Raw genomic sequence first — 18,975 nt, forward strand, 5'->3', positions numbered from 1 at the left:
ACTATTTCTCAAAATAAAGCATTGTAAAGCAGCATTCATTCACTTTATGGATCACAAGCTGTTAAGTCTCTTTCCTAGCAGAGATTTGACATTTGAAGGTCACCCCTGCTCTGCAGTGCTCTTGGGTACCCTACTACCTGCCTTCACCACACTCCTCAGTACTCACACTGGTCCTGCACTGCAGCATTTGACAAGGTACCTTTCTCTGCTTTTCATTTCATTTCGAGCACTGAGAGGCAGACAGCATGACAAAAGAACAGTGTAAAAAGAAAAAAAAAACAAAACACACACAAAAAAAATAAAACACAAACAAACATCAAAAACCCTACAAATTAGTTGGAGGAAAAACTTAACAGCAGACTAAAACACCAGCAACAATTTTAGGCATATTCTTAAACTCCTCTAAGAGTAAACCTCATGCTTGCTGTTAGAACTGCAGTAGCCAGCTTGCCTCCAATGCGGTCTCTGAAAGAATGAAAAAGCAGATAACAACACACAAAAGGAATTTCAGGAAAAAATTCTATAGCAGGGATTTCAAGAAGCTGAACATTTTCCTGTGAAGGAAAAGAGAAAAGGTAGTTTGATTTTTTCCTTCAGCAGTATAACCATGACACAATTCAAGTGAACATTTGAACCCACTGTTGGCACGTGTACGGAAAGGAGGTACAAGAGGAGTGCATTAACCAATTCACAAGTGTAAAATACTCCTTTAAACAGAAGAGATCCATCCAAGAATCCAAGTACCTAACAGAAGACAACACAACCAACAAACCAGAATGTAAGCACAAAACAAACAGAGGTAATAAACAAATAAATAGCCAGAGCAGAAATCGTTTTCACATTTCCAGAACCAAGTTAATTTCATAATTCTATTCATTTTCTGTTAAAAAGCAGACAATTCAGCATTCTAATAATTAAATCCAATTGAGGGAATTATTCAATGAAAGACAAAACTCAACATGAGAGTTCAGAGTAGGTATTTTCAGTCTCTCAGACATCTGTTCCTGGTGTCCTGACACCATCACAAGTAAAAAATATCTGTGAGAAACTGCACTATATTTTTGCCTATACCAGCTGCTTTCTCTATTACTAGAGACAGTTCCACTAAGCATTCCAGTTCCCTCAGTTGAGACACCTATTCCTGCCTCTTGTGCTCAATCTGTTCAAGTGCCACTTTTGAAAAATCAATTTTTAGGCTCAAGGGGAATAAAACCTACAAAAAGCATCATGTCATTAGCCTCCTCTCTGGAACCTAAGGTCACAGCTCATCTACCTCTAATTTTTAGCACCTGTAATATTTTCATATCTGATCTCCTTTCTTTCCAATGTTTTCTTCTCCTCAGTCCATCTCTTATAGCACTACTCCCCCCTATACCTGCTGTCACAGTATCAAAAAACAAGATCAAATAAATGGGAAAGATCCTCAGAAGATGGAAAGGAGGGCAGATGGATTCATATCATTTATCTGATCCTGCAGAAAAGCTCAATATTGCACTGCCAACCTGTTTGTTCAGCTCAAGGAGCAAGACTGCAGCTGGCAGCTGCTCAGCTCTTCTCCTCAAGGCTTTAATTCCTCCATTTAAAAACTAGCATAGAGAAAAGATAAGAACCTAAGTGATGAGCAGTTGTAAGCTGCTCCAGTCTGCTTAGACAGCCCAGCTACTTTCTGCAGCTCATCTCTCAACTCAGGCATTCCCACTAGAAACCCCATGCCCAAGGAGCAGCCACCTAAGCTGCTCCCACCATTTTTCACAGTCATCTGACCCCTCTAAAAAAGGTCAAAGCCCAGGGAGACACTTCCAATACTTCTCCCTCACAGAAGGAGCACAGTGTGCTACAGGAAACCCTGAGATACATTTGAATAATCTGCCAGCCTTTTGGTTCAGAGCACAGCAAAATTACAGGATCTGTCACAGGATTTCCTTTGGCCAACACATTTAAACGCTGAATGAAGCAAGCCATGCCATGCCTGCCATCTATCCTTTGGGCCCAGCAGCTGTGAATCAGCTCAGAACAGCTGAAAGCTCTCAGCAGTGAGCTCAGAGGCACAGATGAACCCCAGGCCATGCAGTGCTGAGCGCACCAGAGCAGCCAGCACAAACCACCACAGCAAAACGCTCCTGAACGTGGGGAATGTGGGCATCACCAGCCCACACCCCCTAAGCAGCACGGGGTATGGGCATAAAGGCTGGGAAAGCTCTGGAAAGCTGCAGAACCAAATTAGCAGTTTGAGCCCCTGACCCCCTGGCAAGGACAGAGCAGCTGAACGTGGCTGTCACAACCCACAGCTTATCAACTGCTCACTGCAACCCATTCTCACATTTGTGAGCTCTGCTTTAAGATACTGGCTGTTCTCACAGCTTCCTATAACTATCAACTCTAAATTAGTATCTTAATTAGAAAAGAAGGATAAGTGTACCAGTGCTTTTCCCAGCATAATTACATTTTCACTAGGGTTTTTACTATCAACATGTAACAACTGGAGGGAAAACTGGCAGTCCTGTTAGCAAGATATTTAATGACAGAAGAAAAACAAGAAATTAGAAGTTTCTGGTGTTCCAGTCTCTGGATGTGTTTTTCTCATCCAGGAGCACAGACCCAGCTAGACAGAACTACTCCCAGATCAGGTGCCCCAGCCTTCACTTCTAGGGAAAATTATCAATTTTCCGCTAACCAGTGCAATTTGGGACTTGGGAGGAGAAAAGATAATTCTGAAATAAGCCTCAACAGCATGTTTGGATTAAAGTCGCCTCCCAGAGAGAAAAGAAGGAACAGAAAAGAAAAATATGAACTACACATTTTATCTGCAGCCTCCAGATCCCTTGTACTATCTCCCTGATGATGACTTCACTTGGCATAGTAAACTGCATTCCATACTGGGTGTGGAACAATTGCAGATATACTGCACGATGCCTGGTAAGTATTAAATGTATACACAGACTTAACTGGACAGGACTTGCATCAGCATCAAATATAAATGTAGTTTTTACAAACAGAATAGGGAATCACAGACATGACTTAGGATGTTCAAAATAGCTTGAAAAAACAAAAGAGAACAGAGGTACCAGCAACAGAAGGGTAGACAGGGAAGTACAGCATGATTACACAGTTAATTTTTTAAAAATTGAATTTTACATAGTGATCTACAAAAGGAAGTAATTGTATTAATAAAGATTGTAAATCTATGTAAGATTATTCTTTTTTTTTCTTAGTACATGCTATGTTAAGAACTGGTAAGCACTTCATTTATGTTTTTTAAATGACAGAAAAAGTTTCAAATATATTCAAGACTACTCCTAGTTTGTTTTTAGATCCATTCGATTTCAAGTTGACATCTTTTCAATATTCAGAAGCTACTTTGTTGAAGTCAACGTTTTAAGAACAAGATCCTGTTAAAGAAAGATACTGACCGTACTGTATTACAATAATGCAATGCAATGAGGTTCAAAGCATAACCACATCCTATCCATGGATATTATTGCATAAATTTTCAATTAGCTGCCTTGAGTCAGCAGAGTTCTACTGAGGTTGTATCACAGTTCACCGACTTCTCTGCCAGACCTTCAGAGTTCATCCTTGTTTTGCAATGCCCTATCCTCAGCAAGAATCATTGCCAGGAGATAGAAACTCTTCACTGTTACTTTCTAGACTGCAGCTAAAAACATCAAGGAATAAAAAACCTCAAGAAATAATAACCTTCCTGTAAACTAAAAAATTAATGTTTAGATTTGAAAACCATCTTGCAATCAATCAATGAGAGTCATTTTTAGACCTCACCATTACACCAGGAAAAGAAAAACACAATATATTTATAACCTAGCAATCATTTAATGAGGAAAGATGTGGTCAGTTAGAGATCCAGCATCTCTTACTCTAACCTCAGGAATGTTATGCATCACATCTGATGCTTCAAATTTTGTGAGGTACCTGTGGTGTTTTCAGATGAAAGATAAAAACTTTAAAAAAAAAACTTTGGCTTTCTTAAGAAAACACTATCACCCCAAAATATGGTGTTAAAAGTTTAAACAATAGAACAGTTGTGCTACAAACCAGTTTTAGTAAGTATTTTATTGAGTAATGCACTGCAATACCAACAAAAACGTAAGCTCGTGGGTGCAAGTTTTTTTTCTTTTACCATTTCTAACAAAACAGAATGTGAAATAGTTTGAAACACCTTTTATTAGAAGAGTGCTTATCTTCATCAATCTAGGTCAGCAGAGTTATAATACCTATACAAAGCTCCTGTATTCAGGAATCTGGCTTTCTGATACCTGCCTCACATTCATTTAGCTATTTTTGGCTTGTGGGCATACCTACATTACTCATGTAATTTATGTGCAAGATATTCATAGTAATAAAATCTGATTACCACCAGCAAAAGGGAAACCAGCAAAAGGGAAAAATTTTAGAGGTCATTTCCAGGAGAAAAAGATACATACCTGATGCCAGGAGACACCAGTCCTCAAGCCAATTCTTCATTCCTCCATTCCACTCTGTACTTCTTATATAATTAATTCAGGGCATATTCTCTATAGCTGTTCTAGACACAAAGTATTATCATATATTCTAAGTGAATACATGAAATACCAGATAATTTCTAGCAGGCAAACTGCTTCTGAATACATCTATTTCAACAATAATTTTTGTGCAAGTTGATGGAATAAAACATCTGGTTTTAAATTTGTTCTGTTTTTTACTGCGCTGGTTATAGGAGCTGTTATTTTCACTTTCAAAATGCAGATAATTTATCATCTAGATTCTCAAACTTGAACCACATGAATGTTGGCATTTCTCCCAACTGTAAGTTACATTGAAAATATTATTTCACTTGCAAAACCTGTTGAACAAGAAATATTAATTTCACTGGCATATACAAGGGGCTGAGAACTCACCTATGTTATATTAATGCCATTTTTATGTACTGCATATACTTCTTATATTTAGGGAGAGAAACACAGAGAAGAAAAAAAAAAGCAAAGGCAAGTTAAGGTCTTACTTTGGGAATTTCTTAAGTCCTCAATTTTATGTCTTCCCTTCTGTTCATTCTTCCTAGCATTTGAAATTTTTTTTTTTATCCACAATCTAAAAAGTTCTCAGTTGGGAAGAATGAACATATTTGATGCAGCATTTTCTTTACACATCATATGGGAGAAAATACAATATACAAAGTAAGAATCTTGATAACAAGATCAGCATGCTAGTTTCCTTCCAGCTCTTCTGCACCCAGCTTGTTCAAACAAAGCTTTGCAGAAATCAGACCTTTCTTACATCATCTCAGAATAGTTGGAACTTTTCAACCTTCTCTGCCAATACTTCACAATCCAATAGTATTTCCCTTGCCTTTACTCCTAGGACTATTAATTCATTGACTGAAATGAGAAGTTTAAGTTTCCATGTTTGGTCTTTATCCTGTCAGCTGATATGCAGCAATTTTTAACAAGTATCTAGTCAACACTGTCTCTTACAAACATTATACATAGAGTCCACAGAACCCGTAAGAGGGCGGTTTCATCAACATATTGCAAGATATGCAGAGCATTAGCCTTGATCTTTCTGAAGAAAGAGTATTTAAATTCGTGAGCAAACATAATTTTTGAAGACCTTTATACATTAGGCTGCTGCTTTGTACACATATATATAGATATTTCTAGAAATACTGTTCCACAAAAATCCAGATCATCAAAAATGTGTTCTAATCAAAAATGCAAAAACAATACTTATAACCTTTAGCAAGAAAATAATCATCACAGAAGCCTGAATTCCCATATAATCAATACTGTGTCTAAAAGGGCAAAGGTAAGTCTGGCACATTAATATATATCCAGGTGGATACTGTCAGTAGCTTCCTCTGACTGCTCTTCACATCAGTCCTCTACTTACCTGAAATCAGCTCTGCTACAGAAGGGGCAAAGGGAAGAAAGCAAAACCAGAAAAATCCTCACTACACATTCTGCAATTTAAAAAACACTACTTTCCTCACTACTTCTTGTGTGCCACTCTTAATGGCAGTATTAAAATGTATAAATAAGAGCAAATTCTCTCACTTGGGTTTTCGAGACTTCATTCTGAATTCATGTTATACAACTTCCAGATTTTTTTTTTTTTTAAGAAGTAAGCATCTAGCCTTGTGCTGTTCTCAGTTGAGCATCTACTTCTGTCTCACCCCTGTTTCTTCCCTTACACAGAATCACAGAATGGTTTGGGTTGGAAGGGACCTTGAAGATCATCCAGTTCCAACCCCCCTGCCATTGTGGCGGACACCTTTCACTAGAGCAAGTTGTTCAAAGCCCCATCCAGCCTAGCTTGAACACTTCCAGGGATGGGGCATCCACAACTTCTCTGGGCAACCTGTGCCAGTGCCTTGTCACTCTCACAGTAAAGAATTTCTTCCCAACATCTCATCTAAACCTACTCTCAGCGTGAAACTAATTCCTCTCTTCCTGTCACTACAGTGTGCTTTGCCTTCATCAGTCCATCCTCCAGGTGCTTTAACCCCTTTCCTAAAACTCTCCAGCCATTCTACTCTTTTCTTTCTTCCCTTGTTCTATTGCCAAACTATCGCTTCCTTCTACTTGCATAATAAAAATAGGATGAATTTTATACACTAACACAATGTAAAACAAAGCTCACTAAGCTGGTAAGATAAAACAGGAGAAAAGCAGAGAAGCGAAGAAAGTAGAGACAAAATCCACACTACACTTTATGATGTGGAAGGCAAACCTTTCAGCTAAAAAACAACCAAAATAAAAACACCAAAACCAAATGAACCAACCAATCAAAAATGCCAAATACTTGATGTTTGCAGCATAGATAACCTGTTTTGCTCCTCCACGGTGCTGGTTTGGGCTGGGATAAAGTTAATTTGTCTACACCTTGGGACCTTCTTCATGATTAAGTTCATTATTTTCCTCCTATCACCATGATAAAAGCACTAGACAGAAACTTTACACAACTCCAAATAATGGCAACAGACAAGAAAATGGCCTTTTCCTCTCTTCTTCCCTCCTCTTTTTTTTTTCATTTAATAAATTCAAGCACACAAATAGCAGAATGCCTGGTCTTGCCTGCATTTGCTTAAACAAGTCTAGTCTCCTTTTACTAGGAAGATTTTCTCCATATTCCAAGGCTGGAAAAACACACACACCTTTCTCCAGCTGAGGTTAAACACACTACTCTGACTGCAGCGTGTAGATTTTCTCACAGTGTGTGTGCTCTACCTCAATGAAAGACATAGCAAACAACATACCTGTAAGTGGAGTGTGGTTCACACCTCTGTATGTAAGATAAACACTGAAGCTTTATCAACACACAGCCCCACCTTACATTTATGTACTTCCTGCCTCACCACTATTCTTGACTGTGCTCCAAGTCCATTCTCAAGCAAATCAAATAAACATCAACCTATTTTATAAAAAATCTTGTAAACCAGACTAGAGGCACACTATACAAGGCACAGCTCTTCAACCCTTAAAGAGCAGGGAGTTATACAAGGAACAGATAACCCCTGAAAGGCTGTGCAGTTGAAAAAAGCCATTTCCTCAGTCACTGAGAAATATGTACTTCATACATGAACTTGTAGTAGTAACTTACTCAAAACCACAATAAAAATAGTAATTTAGGGATTTCAACTTAGAACTGACAGCCTAAGATCTTTTTAGTCAAGTACTTCTTCAGACACCTACAAATGCAGATACCCAACAGCAATCATATTTAGCCTGCATGAATGTCCCAAACAAGCATCAAGCATTTAGCAATTACTACTACACATCAGTGTATCCCTGTCTTTTATTTTGAAGACTCATACTCCACATTTCACTGCAATTTTAACAAAAAAACACCACCAACAAAACTGTTAGGTTATGCCACGCATATAGTGAATGACAAAAAAAGGTTAAGGTTCATCAATACTTGGTGCATTCAGCTCCTCTTCATCAAAAACAATGGGCAAGCACCCAAACCACAGAAAATTACACATTAAATGCACTGAAAAACAGTTAAAAGATGGGAGTTAGCTCAAAATATAACGAAACGAGGTTATTTGAGTGAATGTATTTCTAATAGGGTATTCTGGCAATCAGTACTTGGCTTTGGAGTGCTTAGCAATGACCTACATGGGAGGAAAAATTTCCATAAAGATTGCTGATGATATGAAAATAGGCTATCATCAGCCAACATCAAGCTTTCCAATACTGTCAAAATAAAATTATATATCTAGTGACAAAAAAGTCATAATTACAAGATACAGGATTCACCTGGAAAAGAAATTACTCATAAAAATTCAGGGTAAGGAAAACCTACTGATTATTTTGGTCAAATAATTCCTCCAACTAATAATAACTTTCCTCAACTATATTTTAAAATTATTGTCTTCCTAAACAAATAATTAACTGCTATTTTTCCCCCCTCAAAAAACAGGGCCTGCATGCACCTTGAGAAAGCCCAAGAAAGATCACTGGGGATATGCAAAAACATGCTAACTGTGGAGAGAGCAGTCTGCAGGTTGACAGCTCCCACAGCAATCCTCCCCAGCACCTTCCCAGACAAACGAAAAAGGGGTAGTGAAGTGCTACCCTTCATTCTGACACTTCTGGCACTCACTTGGGTAGTACTATACCATATGTTCCTGGATCAAGTAGTATACTGGATACTAGGAGAAAATGGCATAACAAGCACCAGGATGCTGCAGCTTAGGTAAACAGAAAATAACAAGAGTGTGGGTATGGAGATATCTGTCAGGAGAACCCAAGCAGCACCAAGGAACATGAGGTCTCAGTGTTGCCTGTAATCAGACTAATAATAAAACTTAAAAGGCAAAACTAACAACCTAATTTTTAAAAATAAACCAACAAAGATCAAAAAAGCTAATGGTCCTTGAACTTTTCAAGTGGGAATAAATATTGAGTTGGAGCAAACAGAATGCATTATTCTTGTATTTGATCCCAAGTGCAACTACAACTGAATGCGTACATAGTTCTGGTGTCCCACGTAAATAAAAACTTTGAAACACTGAATAACCATCAGGACTATCATAAATTACTGAAATTACTGGGAGAGCTGACTTGTGACTGGGACTGTAACGGAGTGACTGGGAGAGCAGCAAGAAAACTCCATTGGTCTACATACTCCAAACTCAGACAAAAGATAACCACTTAGTCTGCCCAAAAATAATGAATGTAGAGCCCAAATGTGATACAAGGTACCTTCAGTCCAGCATCATGAGATTCAGTGAAGAGTAAAAGGCTGATAAAAAACTGCTTGTTGTACTTAGTGTGTAAGTAGTAATTAACTCTGGGCAAATTGTTCCCATGGCTATAATGAAGAATCCTCTATCACCAGAAGATAAATCCTCAGATCAATATCCAAAGAGAAACACAAGTCTAGATGCAACAGAAACCATGGCAAATACTATGGCTTGTGCTATACAACTGAGTAGTAAAGAATCTCCACCCTTCAGCTTTAAATTACCTACAAATTAAATGCTATCTTGGAAAGTGAAGTGCAGCAGCATTTAGACAGCATTTACAGCAACGTTTTTATATGCAACAGTTAGGTACTAAGCAAACTTTGTCTCTCTGGATTGTGTTCCAAAAAGTAATCAAACATCTCAGGAAGATATCCACAAAAGCCTCCAAGATCTAAAGCACAATGTCAAGATACTTGTAAAAACAGTTGCATTAGTTTATTATATGGAAACAAACTGCATTTTTCAATGAACCAAGTTCATTACTTTTTTTTCATCATTCATTATAATACGTATTTAACAAATATAGTTGTACATTAAATAGCCATTGTCATGGCAATTTTTAGCAACTTTTTCACTTAGAAAGTTCAGTCTTTTAAATATATTATAAAGAACAAAGAGTATAAGGTGAATCTAAAGACCAAATAGATTCTTACTGAACAATTAGTTTCAAATATAAAATGACTGGGGAAAACTTTTGAATACTTATATACTCATAAAATTATTCCTGGCACATTACTTAGTTTAACCTACTGTCACTTCTCCTACATTAACAAAATCCATATTCATAAATTGGTGGGGCTTTATAAATGAGCCAGCAAGTGCATGTGTGCTCCCTCTAACCACACTTATCGTTGCCTTGCTAAGCACAGAAATCACCGTTGAAAAAAGCTAGCAGCAAAATGAGCCAGTAATAACAAAACCCAGAGAAGGGCAAAGTGCCTGTTTCAGTGCCAGTGCCAACTGCCACTTCTCTGCACTGCCTGAGAGCTAAGTGTGACATCTGGGTGAAAGGAAGACCACACTCTATTTTGACTGTCACTTCATTCCCTCTGGTAGGAGACTGCTGCTCAGCTCTGAAGAGCACTCGCAAATCCCAAATATACTGCCTGAGTGAAAATGCCCAAGTCTCATCTGTTTCAAACAGATTTTTCCTACATTATCATCAAGCATCTTCTGCATTAGGTTATTATCCATTATATGAATTTATCCTCTGCATAGGCATAAACAGCCCCAGCACCATGTGATACAAGCAGCTAAGGAACAAAGAGCTTGGGTTACCTGCCTGGGGACAAGAGAAATGTCCATGGCAGCTCTCCAACCAGAATCCACACCCCCACAATGCAAACCAATTCCTTAACCACAAGGCCCTCCTTTTCAATTTTAGCCTGAGGTTCCAAGTTGTCTTCTTCCAAATGTTCCCTGCAAGCACTACTGAAGGGCAGAGAATGATGGATTCCTCAGCCTCTCTCTTACCTTGTTAAAATTCTTTCTCTGATTTTGCTGTTGGAAATGCCTTCTCCATTCTCCCAACAGAGATGGTTTAGAGGCAACAGCAAAAGCTATTCAAACTAATCAACCAGCCTGTCATTAAACCAGTTAGGTTTAATCAGCCAGTAACTAAACAAAGAGAAGGTACACCTTAACTTAAATCTTCCTACAAAGAAACTAGGGATATACATTTTAAAAGATTTATTTATTTCTTTTTAATTTAATTTGTTTTTTAAGTGAGAATTAATGATCCTTAAGGGGGAAAAGTTCCAAGAGCAAAAAGCAAAAGAAGGAGAGGAAGAAAAAAGAAAGCCTACATTTCAATGTGATTATTTTTGCTATATAGATTTTAGGATTAAGAAAACAGATTAGTGCCTTAATCCAAAACAGAACTTACTAATAACTGACTTTTTGGCATTTTAAATGCCAAGTTTATTTAAGACTAATGACATACATCTTGATTTAAATATTGTAAAATATGCAGCTACTGAGTGTTTAGCACAGGAAACATCATTTGCTCCAGAGAACTAAAATAAGTTGGGTTTAAGTAGATTTCTTTCTTTTCACATTCCCTCCTCCTACAAAGAGAGCCTATAAATGAAGGGACAACACAGTCTCCAGTAAAATCTATTTTGCAAGTAAAATTTTTAATAAATGTTAGCACTATAGTATAAAAACACCTTGACAATTTTAAGGTTTACACAATTGCTAACAAATTATTAGCAAGGCTCCAAAATTCAAGCAGGAGATGCAGAACGACAGAAGAAACAGAATATATTGTATCTCCAGCTCCTTAAAAGGGAGTCTCCCTGTTCACAGATTCTGCAAATAAATCCTGGAGGGTGTTACAACACTACACAAAGCCCTGGACAGACATGCCACAGAATCACACTAAGATGAAAAAATACGCAGTGGAGGAGCTGGTGTTAATCTAATTCCAGTAAGAACACAAAAAATTCCCATTTCAGCAAACTTCACAAACATTAAATTAATTGTGTGGCTATTTTCTCCTTCTCAGATACAGTCTACTGTTAGGCTATTTAATACGGCTAAAATGGCTTATTAGGAGTGTGGCTTACTTTTATACTAAAAAACCCCAGTTTATTTCTCTGGGACAGATTTCCCCCTCCAGCAGCTATACAGGTCTACCACAGTCATATAGTTTGTTCAGTAACCATATACTGGGTTTTTTATACTGGAAAAATGCCCCAATTCATTGCTCGAACAACTTGACTGGTACCATTGAAGAATACTATATTAGTATTATATATAGTATATACTACACTTAAGAATATTAAGAATACCAGGGCTGCTAACTACCCCAAAACTCCACAAGCAGATGTGTCAATCACAAAACTCTGTGGAAGACTAGTTAGCTGATTCAGAAAGAGGGAGAGAGAGGTTATTACTGTGTTTGAAGGTACCTTTGTCAATTCTTCTAGGAGGTCACAATCTATTTCTCCGGAATATACATATAAATTTTTAAAAATAATAATAATAATAAAAATGTTACGAACAGATTTTTGTGCTACAGCACAATACACTGTTGACACATTTTGTCAGCATACATAGAAAACCCTCCCATAAGAGCTGCAGTCAGAGTAGCACAAGGTCTGGGACCCAGTGAAATCAGCTCCTAAAGTGGCACTAAAACCTGATGGCTACCTCCTGCTTGGGACACTGGTAATAAAAAAGGGCTTTTCTCTTGTGGCAGGAGTCAGACTGCAACTGCTCTGTGCAACTACACAAGAAAAGATATTACACCACAGCATTGGAGAGCCTGATAAAGATCCTGAGTGCAAAAAATCCCCAGACTGCCCCAAAGTACACTTTTTGTTGACCTACAGGGAATGCAGCTAAACCCCAAAAGAAGTCTGGTGGTCCCAAGCGCAAGAAGTCAGGCATGATTCATGCAGGCTGGTAACACAATACATTTCCCAACTGAGAGAGGAAACAGAAGTAGGCCAAAATAATGTTTAAAAAAAACACCTGGGCTACAGAGCAACTTACACAAAACAGTTCAGCTCAGAAAAGCAACAACATCCATCAGCCAGGGCTCCATTTATTGTTGTTACAAACCCAGATTTAAGTCCCAGCTCAAATGCAGATGACCCAGGACTTTATACATGCTTGCAGGATAAAACCCTACAAGTGCAAGTACTAAGTATTTTCAGGGAAAAAGCAGAGAGGGGGATGCAGACACCGTGAATTTCCCATTACCTTGGGCAAATGGGGGTTTTAAGATTTTTTACAACATTTTGCCAGTCTACTCAAAAGACAGGATAGTAACATCACAGGCAATAAGTATATCAATAATTTCAAATTAATTAATAGAAAATAGGTCTTGCATGACATAAGATGACACTACAGAGACATATTTGTCCATCAAATCCACATAACTCCTGCTTAAAATACAAGCTCTACCCTCCCATACACATGTAACAAGTAAATCCTAATAGAAATTATTTGTAACAGTACTTCAATTGAGAACACAATTACTTGTAATTTCATAGTAAAGACAGCCAGATGCCCTACTGTCTCAGACCAGACACAAGTGTTCTTATGTCAAAGAGTCTGTTTCAGATTAAGCTCCACTCCCTGTATCCATACCTGAATAAATCCACAGAAAGTCACAGACTCAAGTGGAGACATGGCAAGCGCCCAGGCCCCTTGACACCTTTCTCACACAACAAACTGCCTCAAAACAAAGAAACAAAAAAACCACTGTTTCCTTCTGTTTGTCATAAAGGTGAGGAATCACCTCACTAATTTCCAGATCAGGTTGTTCCTGATCTGCTTGAGCAGAACAAATGGATTTCTTTAGTAACAAACAATAAACACTTGGAAATTCTCAAAATAAGAAGTAATGCAGCTATCCAGATTGACTGATTTTGAGGCCTTCAATTACTTCAGTTAATGCTTATAAATGAAGTGTTATGCTTCAGTAATCATATTCAGTTCCCTCATCCACAATCAGACTATCTTGCATATGCCTGCTAAAGGAACATTTATTCAGAAGTGACACTACTTTATTATAATTCAAATTACAGTAATTGCTTCAGACTTGTAAAGGCTACTCTGCACACTAAGTGTTGGATAACCTAGGAAAGCCTTTCAACTTCAATACCACACGGCAAGAGCTAACATTAACTACATTTAAATTATTCAGGCTAATGGATAAGGAGCTTTAAAGAAGAACATTCCAAATCCACAATAAGTGAACTCTGTCAGTTTTCACTTTATTTTCCCATTTTATTTATATTCATGCCATCTGGTTGTATTGATCATGCAGTTGAACAATCTTGTGTTTTTTTCAAATGAAGTAAATGCAAAACTAATTTGTCTGCTAACAAACACGCTGAAAGTGCCAGCTACAAAGTCACTTACAGACTGTTACAGAATGAGCTCCAATTCACAGTAAACACATTCCGTAACAAATGGAATAACAGAAGGCCAAATGGACAACCATGCTCAAAACCATGGATCACTATTCATTTATTGAACATTATATAATAAGATCAACTTCTGTGAGCCTCAAGTTTCAACTGATCTGTTTAGAACTTGTATCAGATTCCAAATCCCAAACCACAGCTACACGTATCAACATAATAGACTAAGTGAGCAAACTAAAAAAGTTACTTATCCTAAAAGCTGTCTCATGATAAATCACTTTCTCAAAAAGCCAGACTTATAGAAAATAAAGCCAGCAATTGACAAAGCACAATAAAGCAGTATAAAAAAAGACTGCTGGAAGTAAATTATCATTAATTTCCAAGTGCTGTGGTAGAACTGTTTAAGTGACATTTGTCTTTTTTCCATCATGCTTTCAGGTAAAATTTCTTGGGCATGCAGAGATTATGCACACTATTTCCAGCTGTTAGCCTCATCAAATATTTAATGTTTCCAAATACAAAAAACAGGCAGCTTTAGACCCAAAGATTTATAATCAATTACCTCTCTTTTGCAATTTCAGATTACAACCCTTAAAATCATACACATAAAAGAAGCTACTGTCTCTATAAAAAGAGATGGAAGTGTCAGGGGAAAAAAAGGGGGTAAGGGGGCTTTTAATTTTGAGTCATGGATTTCAGTCCTACATTTTAGGTATCAAAACGCATTTGTTTCTTAAACAAAACTACAGGAGTACCATATAAACCAACAAATAGATAAAAGTCTAATGTACATCTAGAACAGAACTACAGTAACAAATGACAGCAAAAAAGGCCTTCTCTACGTCTCTGCTGAAGCAGTCAATGGAGATGCATGTCTCCAGTTCATACCAAGCTTTTTAATTTATAGCTGGTACACCTACGCATGGCCTCCAGTGTATGGAATTAGACCAGCTCCTGAAATTCTCCAGGAAGTGCTGCTACAGTAGTCCTAGCACTGATTTAGCCACACACGATTCAGCACCAGAGCATCACTGGCATTTCTGCAACTCTGTCACTTATAAATGCTTTAAATTTACTGTCAGAACATCAAGATCCCGGCCATTCCCACATTCTTATTGCTTGTGATCACCTAATATAAGCAACAGCAGGTTTTAGTCTTTTTGTTTGTTTTCTTAAAGGTCTGTACAGAGCTTTATAACTAGTCCAATACTCGTTCTCTCTATAGCATCTTCTCTTTAAAATCACCACAGTGTTGCTTTATATTGAGAAGTTGCGTTTTGGACACACATCTTTATCCATCCATTAAGATGACAAATTTAAACAACAAAAAGTGAAACATCACAGGAAATCTCTTTTGCTTTCAACAGATCCCAACACAGCCCTATTAACTCCACAGTCTGGCTGAAACTCTGTAAAAATTTTACACTACAACTAGACCAAAACCAGACCTTCCTCGGGACTTCCACAGATGCAAGTCAGCCTGTCCACACCCAACAAATTGCAGGACCTGGGCCTGTCACCATATCAGCATAAATTAGGGCTTGTGAAACTTAGGACATAGCAACAGAAGTTATTTTATTGAACTCAAAGGAAACTGTTTCTGCTGTCCCACCTATTAGCGACAAAAACAATAGTAATAATCACAAGCATGACATTTTCCTCCCTTTATTTTGGGAGGCTCTCAGTTTTTCATTCTTGAGTTATCCAAGCTAACTTCACAGGAGATGGATACTAACGTGATAGGCAAAGGAGCTTAAAAGCGGAGCCCTGTCATACAGGGACAGCAGTATGTGCAGCCTCAGCCCTCCCCTGCCCCCGCCCGCACCTGCGGCGGCCGCGCCGGGGGACAGCGCTCCGACCCTGCGCCGGGCCACCTCCCCGCCCGCCCTAATGCCAAACTCGGCTGGGAAAATAAACAAGTCCAACAAAAGGAAGGAGAGCGGGCGCAGAGGGGAACGGAGCCCGGCCTCGGGACGCGGCGGCCGGTGAGGGTTGGGGTCGGCTCGGGCGGCAGCGCCGGTTGCCCGGGCACCATCTTGGGGGCTGCCGGGGGCGAGGACGCGGCCCCGCAGCGCCGCCGGGGGCCGGCCCGGCGCTTTACCTGCTCTGCCAGCCCTGCAGGAGGTTGGTGTATTTGCTGAGCGTCCCTTCCAACACCGGCTCCCGCCGCCTGCCGCCGCCGCCGGGCGCCTGCGCGCCCCCCGGGCTGGCCGCCACCGAGCCGGGGCTGCTGCTGCCGCCGCCCCCGCCTCCATCCAGCCTGCCCGCGGCCGCCGCCCGGCCCGGGAGCCCGCGGCTGGCGGAGGAGGACGAGGGGGACGAGCCCGCCGACGTGGGGCGGCTGCTGCTGCGGCTGCTGCTGTTGCTGCCGCCGCCTTCGCCCGCCGCTTTCTCCATGGAGCCCCGCGGCGGAGGCTGCCCGTCCGCTCCGGCCCCGGCTGCCGCCCGTGCCCGGCAAAGCCCTGACTCACAGGCGGCGCGGAGAGGGGCGGCGCCCGGGGGAGAAGGGGCTGGGCCGCGGCGGGCGAGTGAACCGCCGCGCCGCCTCCTCCTCGCCAGGCGTTGCGGGGAGCTGGGCGGCGGTCGGTGCCCCGAGGCTCCGCGGGGTCCCGCCCGCCGCCCCCCCGGGCGCCCCGCCCGCCCGAGCCGGGGGCAGGGCGCCGCTGCGGCGGGGGCCGCGCAGGGGCGGGGGCCGCACACGCACACGCGGAGGCACAGGGCGAACGGGGAGAGGCACAGCACGCACACGGACTGCATGGTGCCCGCGGCCGGCACACACACGCACACGCCGTGCGACACGGGGAGCGACCCCGAAGGACGCGGTGGCCGGGTATGGGGCGGGCGTGCAGACCCACGCGTGTGGCGGGGGCAGAGCGCACACCGAGACCGCCTCCGGCCCCAGCGGCCGCACCGCGCCCCCCGTGACGCGCCCGCCACATGACAGGCACTCACCCGAGCAGCGGCGGGATGTGCGCCGGGACAGCGGCGGACAGCGGGATGCCCAAGCCACACAGCGTGTGCCTGACGCTTGCACAAGCCGTGCCCCGACACCGCCGAGGAGGTGACTGTCGGTGGTACTGTACACCGGCAGCACAGTCGTGCCCGCACTCGTGAGCTGAGTGCTGTGCCCAGCACTCGGGAACACAATATTCTTGCTCAACCCACAGCAGGTAGTGTGTATGAACATACCACATGAGTCATGTCATTCATCCAGACTTTACAAAAACATACTACAAGTCCACACCTCCTAAAAGGAGAGGATGTAACCTCAAGATCACCATAACAAGCTAAGCAGATCCTGTACAGTCAGCCCAGACCCACGAATCACTTCTGTGGCCATCCTTGCTGTCTTAGACAAGTGCCTCAGTTATGTTACAATGTGTATCTTCCCAGCGTACCAGAGATGTAACTATTCTTCTTGTCAGTTTATAATTGTAGACCTGAAATGTAGAGGAGACTCGAGAGTCCTTGAAAAGTATAAACTGAGCCTTAGCTTTTGTGCTTCAACCCTGTGGAAAGTTTTAACAATCCTTTGTACTAGAGATATTTTGAGTGTAGAGTATCAGATGTGCCTTCTGTTCTGCACCTCAGAAGATACTCAAACTATCCAAATCCACACACAGTCAGATATGTACATTCCCCATATAAATCAGCACAGAGAGGAGGGATCCCAACTTAGATTCTCCCAGTTTTCTCTCTGGAAAATCCTACCATATGTGTTGTGGTTGGGTAGCTGAAATGTTGGGCAACCTGATCCTGAATTTTGGGTGGTTAGACTTCTCATGTTGCAGTTAAATACTAAGGCACTGCAGTCTGGAAACTTGAATTTTAATACTTCATGGGTTGGACATATAACACTCAACTCTTGCAGAACAGACAAAGATTAAGAACTTAATTATTTTAAAAGATAAAATGTTAGAGTAATTATTTTTCTGCATCTGTTACTTGAGATGTTCATGTAAAATTCCCAAATCATTGTTTGCTATGGAAAGAAACTCTATTACCACAACATGAAAATCCTCATTCTTAGGCTCAACTCTACTTTTGATGACCAGAGTTTTTAGGAAACATTTAAATGAACAAGGAATGCTCCTTTGGCAAGCTCAGATCCTGCTTGGTGGAGATAAAGATGAGACCCCTTCACTTGTCTTCATAATGTTACAATGAGGGGCCAAAATTGTGGAACAATATTTTAATAAACCGTGTCACCACATCAGCCACTTCAACACCTTTCATGTGTGTGTTCTACATTAAAGGTAATGAATGTAATACTTTCTGCCTTCCACAGAATTCATTGGAACATAATTCTTCAGAAATTCATCAGGAAAAGAAAGTGACCTTAAAAAAGAACAGAGAAGCCTCTCCATACATTTCTGTACAATAAAACTCAAATAGCAATGGTGCACTTATCAGGAAGTCTCTGAAATAAAAGGGGTAACAGACTGTAAGTATATTATGCCCCCAGAGAGTTCTGCCAAATCATAAAACATGGTTCACTGCTGCTAGAAGGAGTGCTGGGATGTGGTAACATAAGAAGTTCTCTTGTAGATTGAGAGCCCAGCTATGAGTTGGGTTCTGTGTTGTTCAGTATCTTCTTAAGTCAGAATCTCTTCATTTGCTTATAGTTAAAACTAGAATCAAATGTGAAAAAAATAGCAGAAGGATATCACAGTAGTAACTAAATCACTGATAAAGTGGCACCTGAAATTTAATATTGCCAAAAGCCAAAGTAAAGCACATGGTGAGAAAATAACTTTTACTATGCAGGCATGATGATCTATAAATTAGCTATAGCCTCTCAAGCAAGAGATCTTGGAGACATTTTAAGTAGTCCTCTGAAAATTCCATCTC

The 18,975-nt window shown here is 40.6% G+C and overlaps 1 protein-coding gene across 1 annotated transcript in view; it reads right to left on the reverse strand.

Annotated features, from left to right (window-relative positions):
• The window catches only part of OSBPL10 (oxysterol binding protein like 10), a 113,049-nt gene extending 96,153 nt beyond the window's left edge, over positions 1 to 16,896 (reverse strand). Inside the window, exon 1 of the mRNA XM_054644018.2 lies at positions 16,226 to 16,896. Within this exon, the coding sequence (XP_054499993.2) occupies positions 16,226 to 16,881 (656 nt within the window). The 5' untranslated portion in view covers positions 16,882 to 16,896. The remainder of the gene's footprint in view (positions 1 to 16,225) is intronic.
• Between the last annotated feature and the right edge of the window lie 2,079 nt (positions 16,897 to 18,975).

This window comes from Agelaius phoeniceus, chromosome 1 (assembly GCF_051311805.1).
Source record: "Agelaius phoeniceus isolate bAgePho1 chromosome 1, bAgePho1.hap1, whole genome shotgun sequence".
NCBI lineage: Eukaryota > Metazoa > Chordata > Aves > Passeriformes > Icteridae > Agelaius > Agelaius phoeniceus.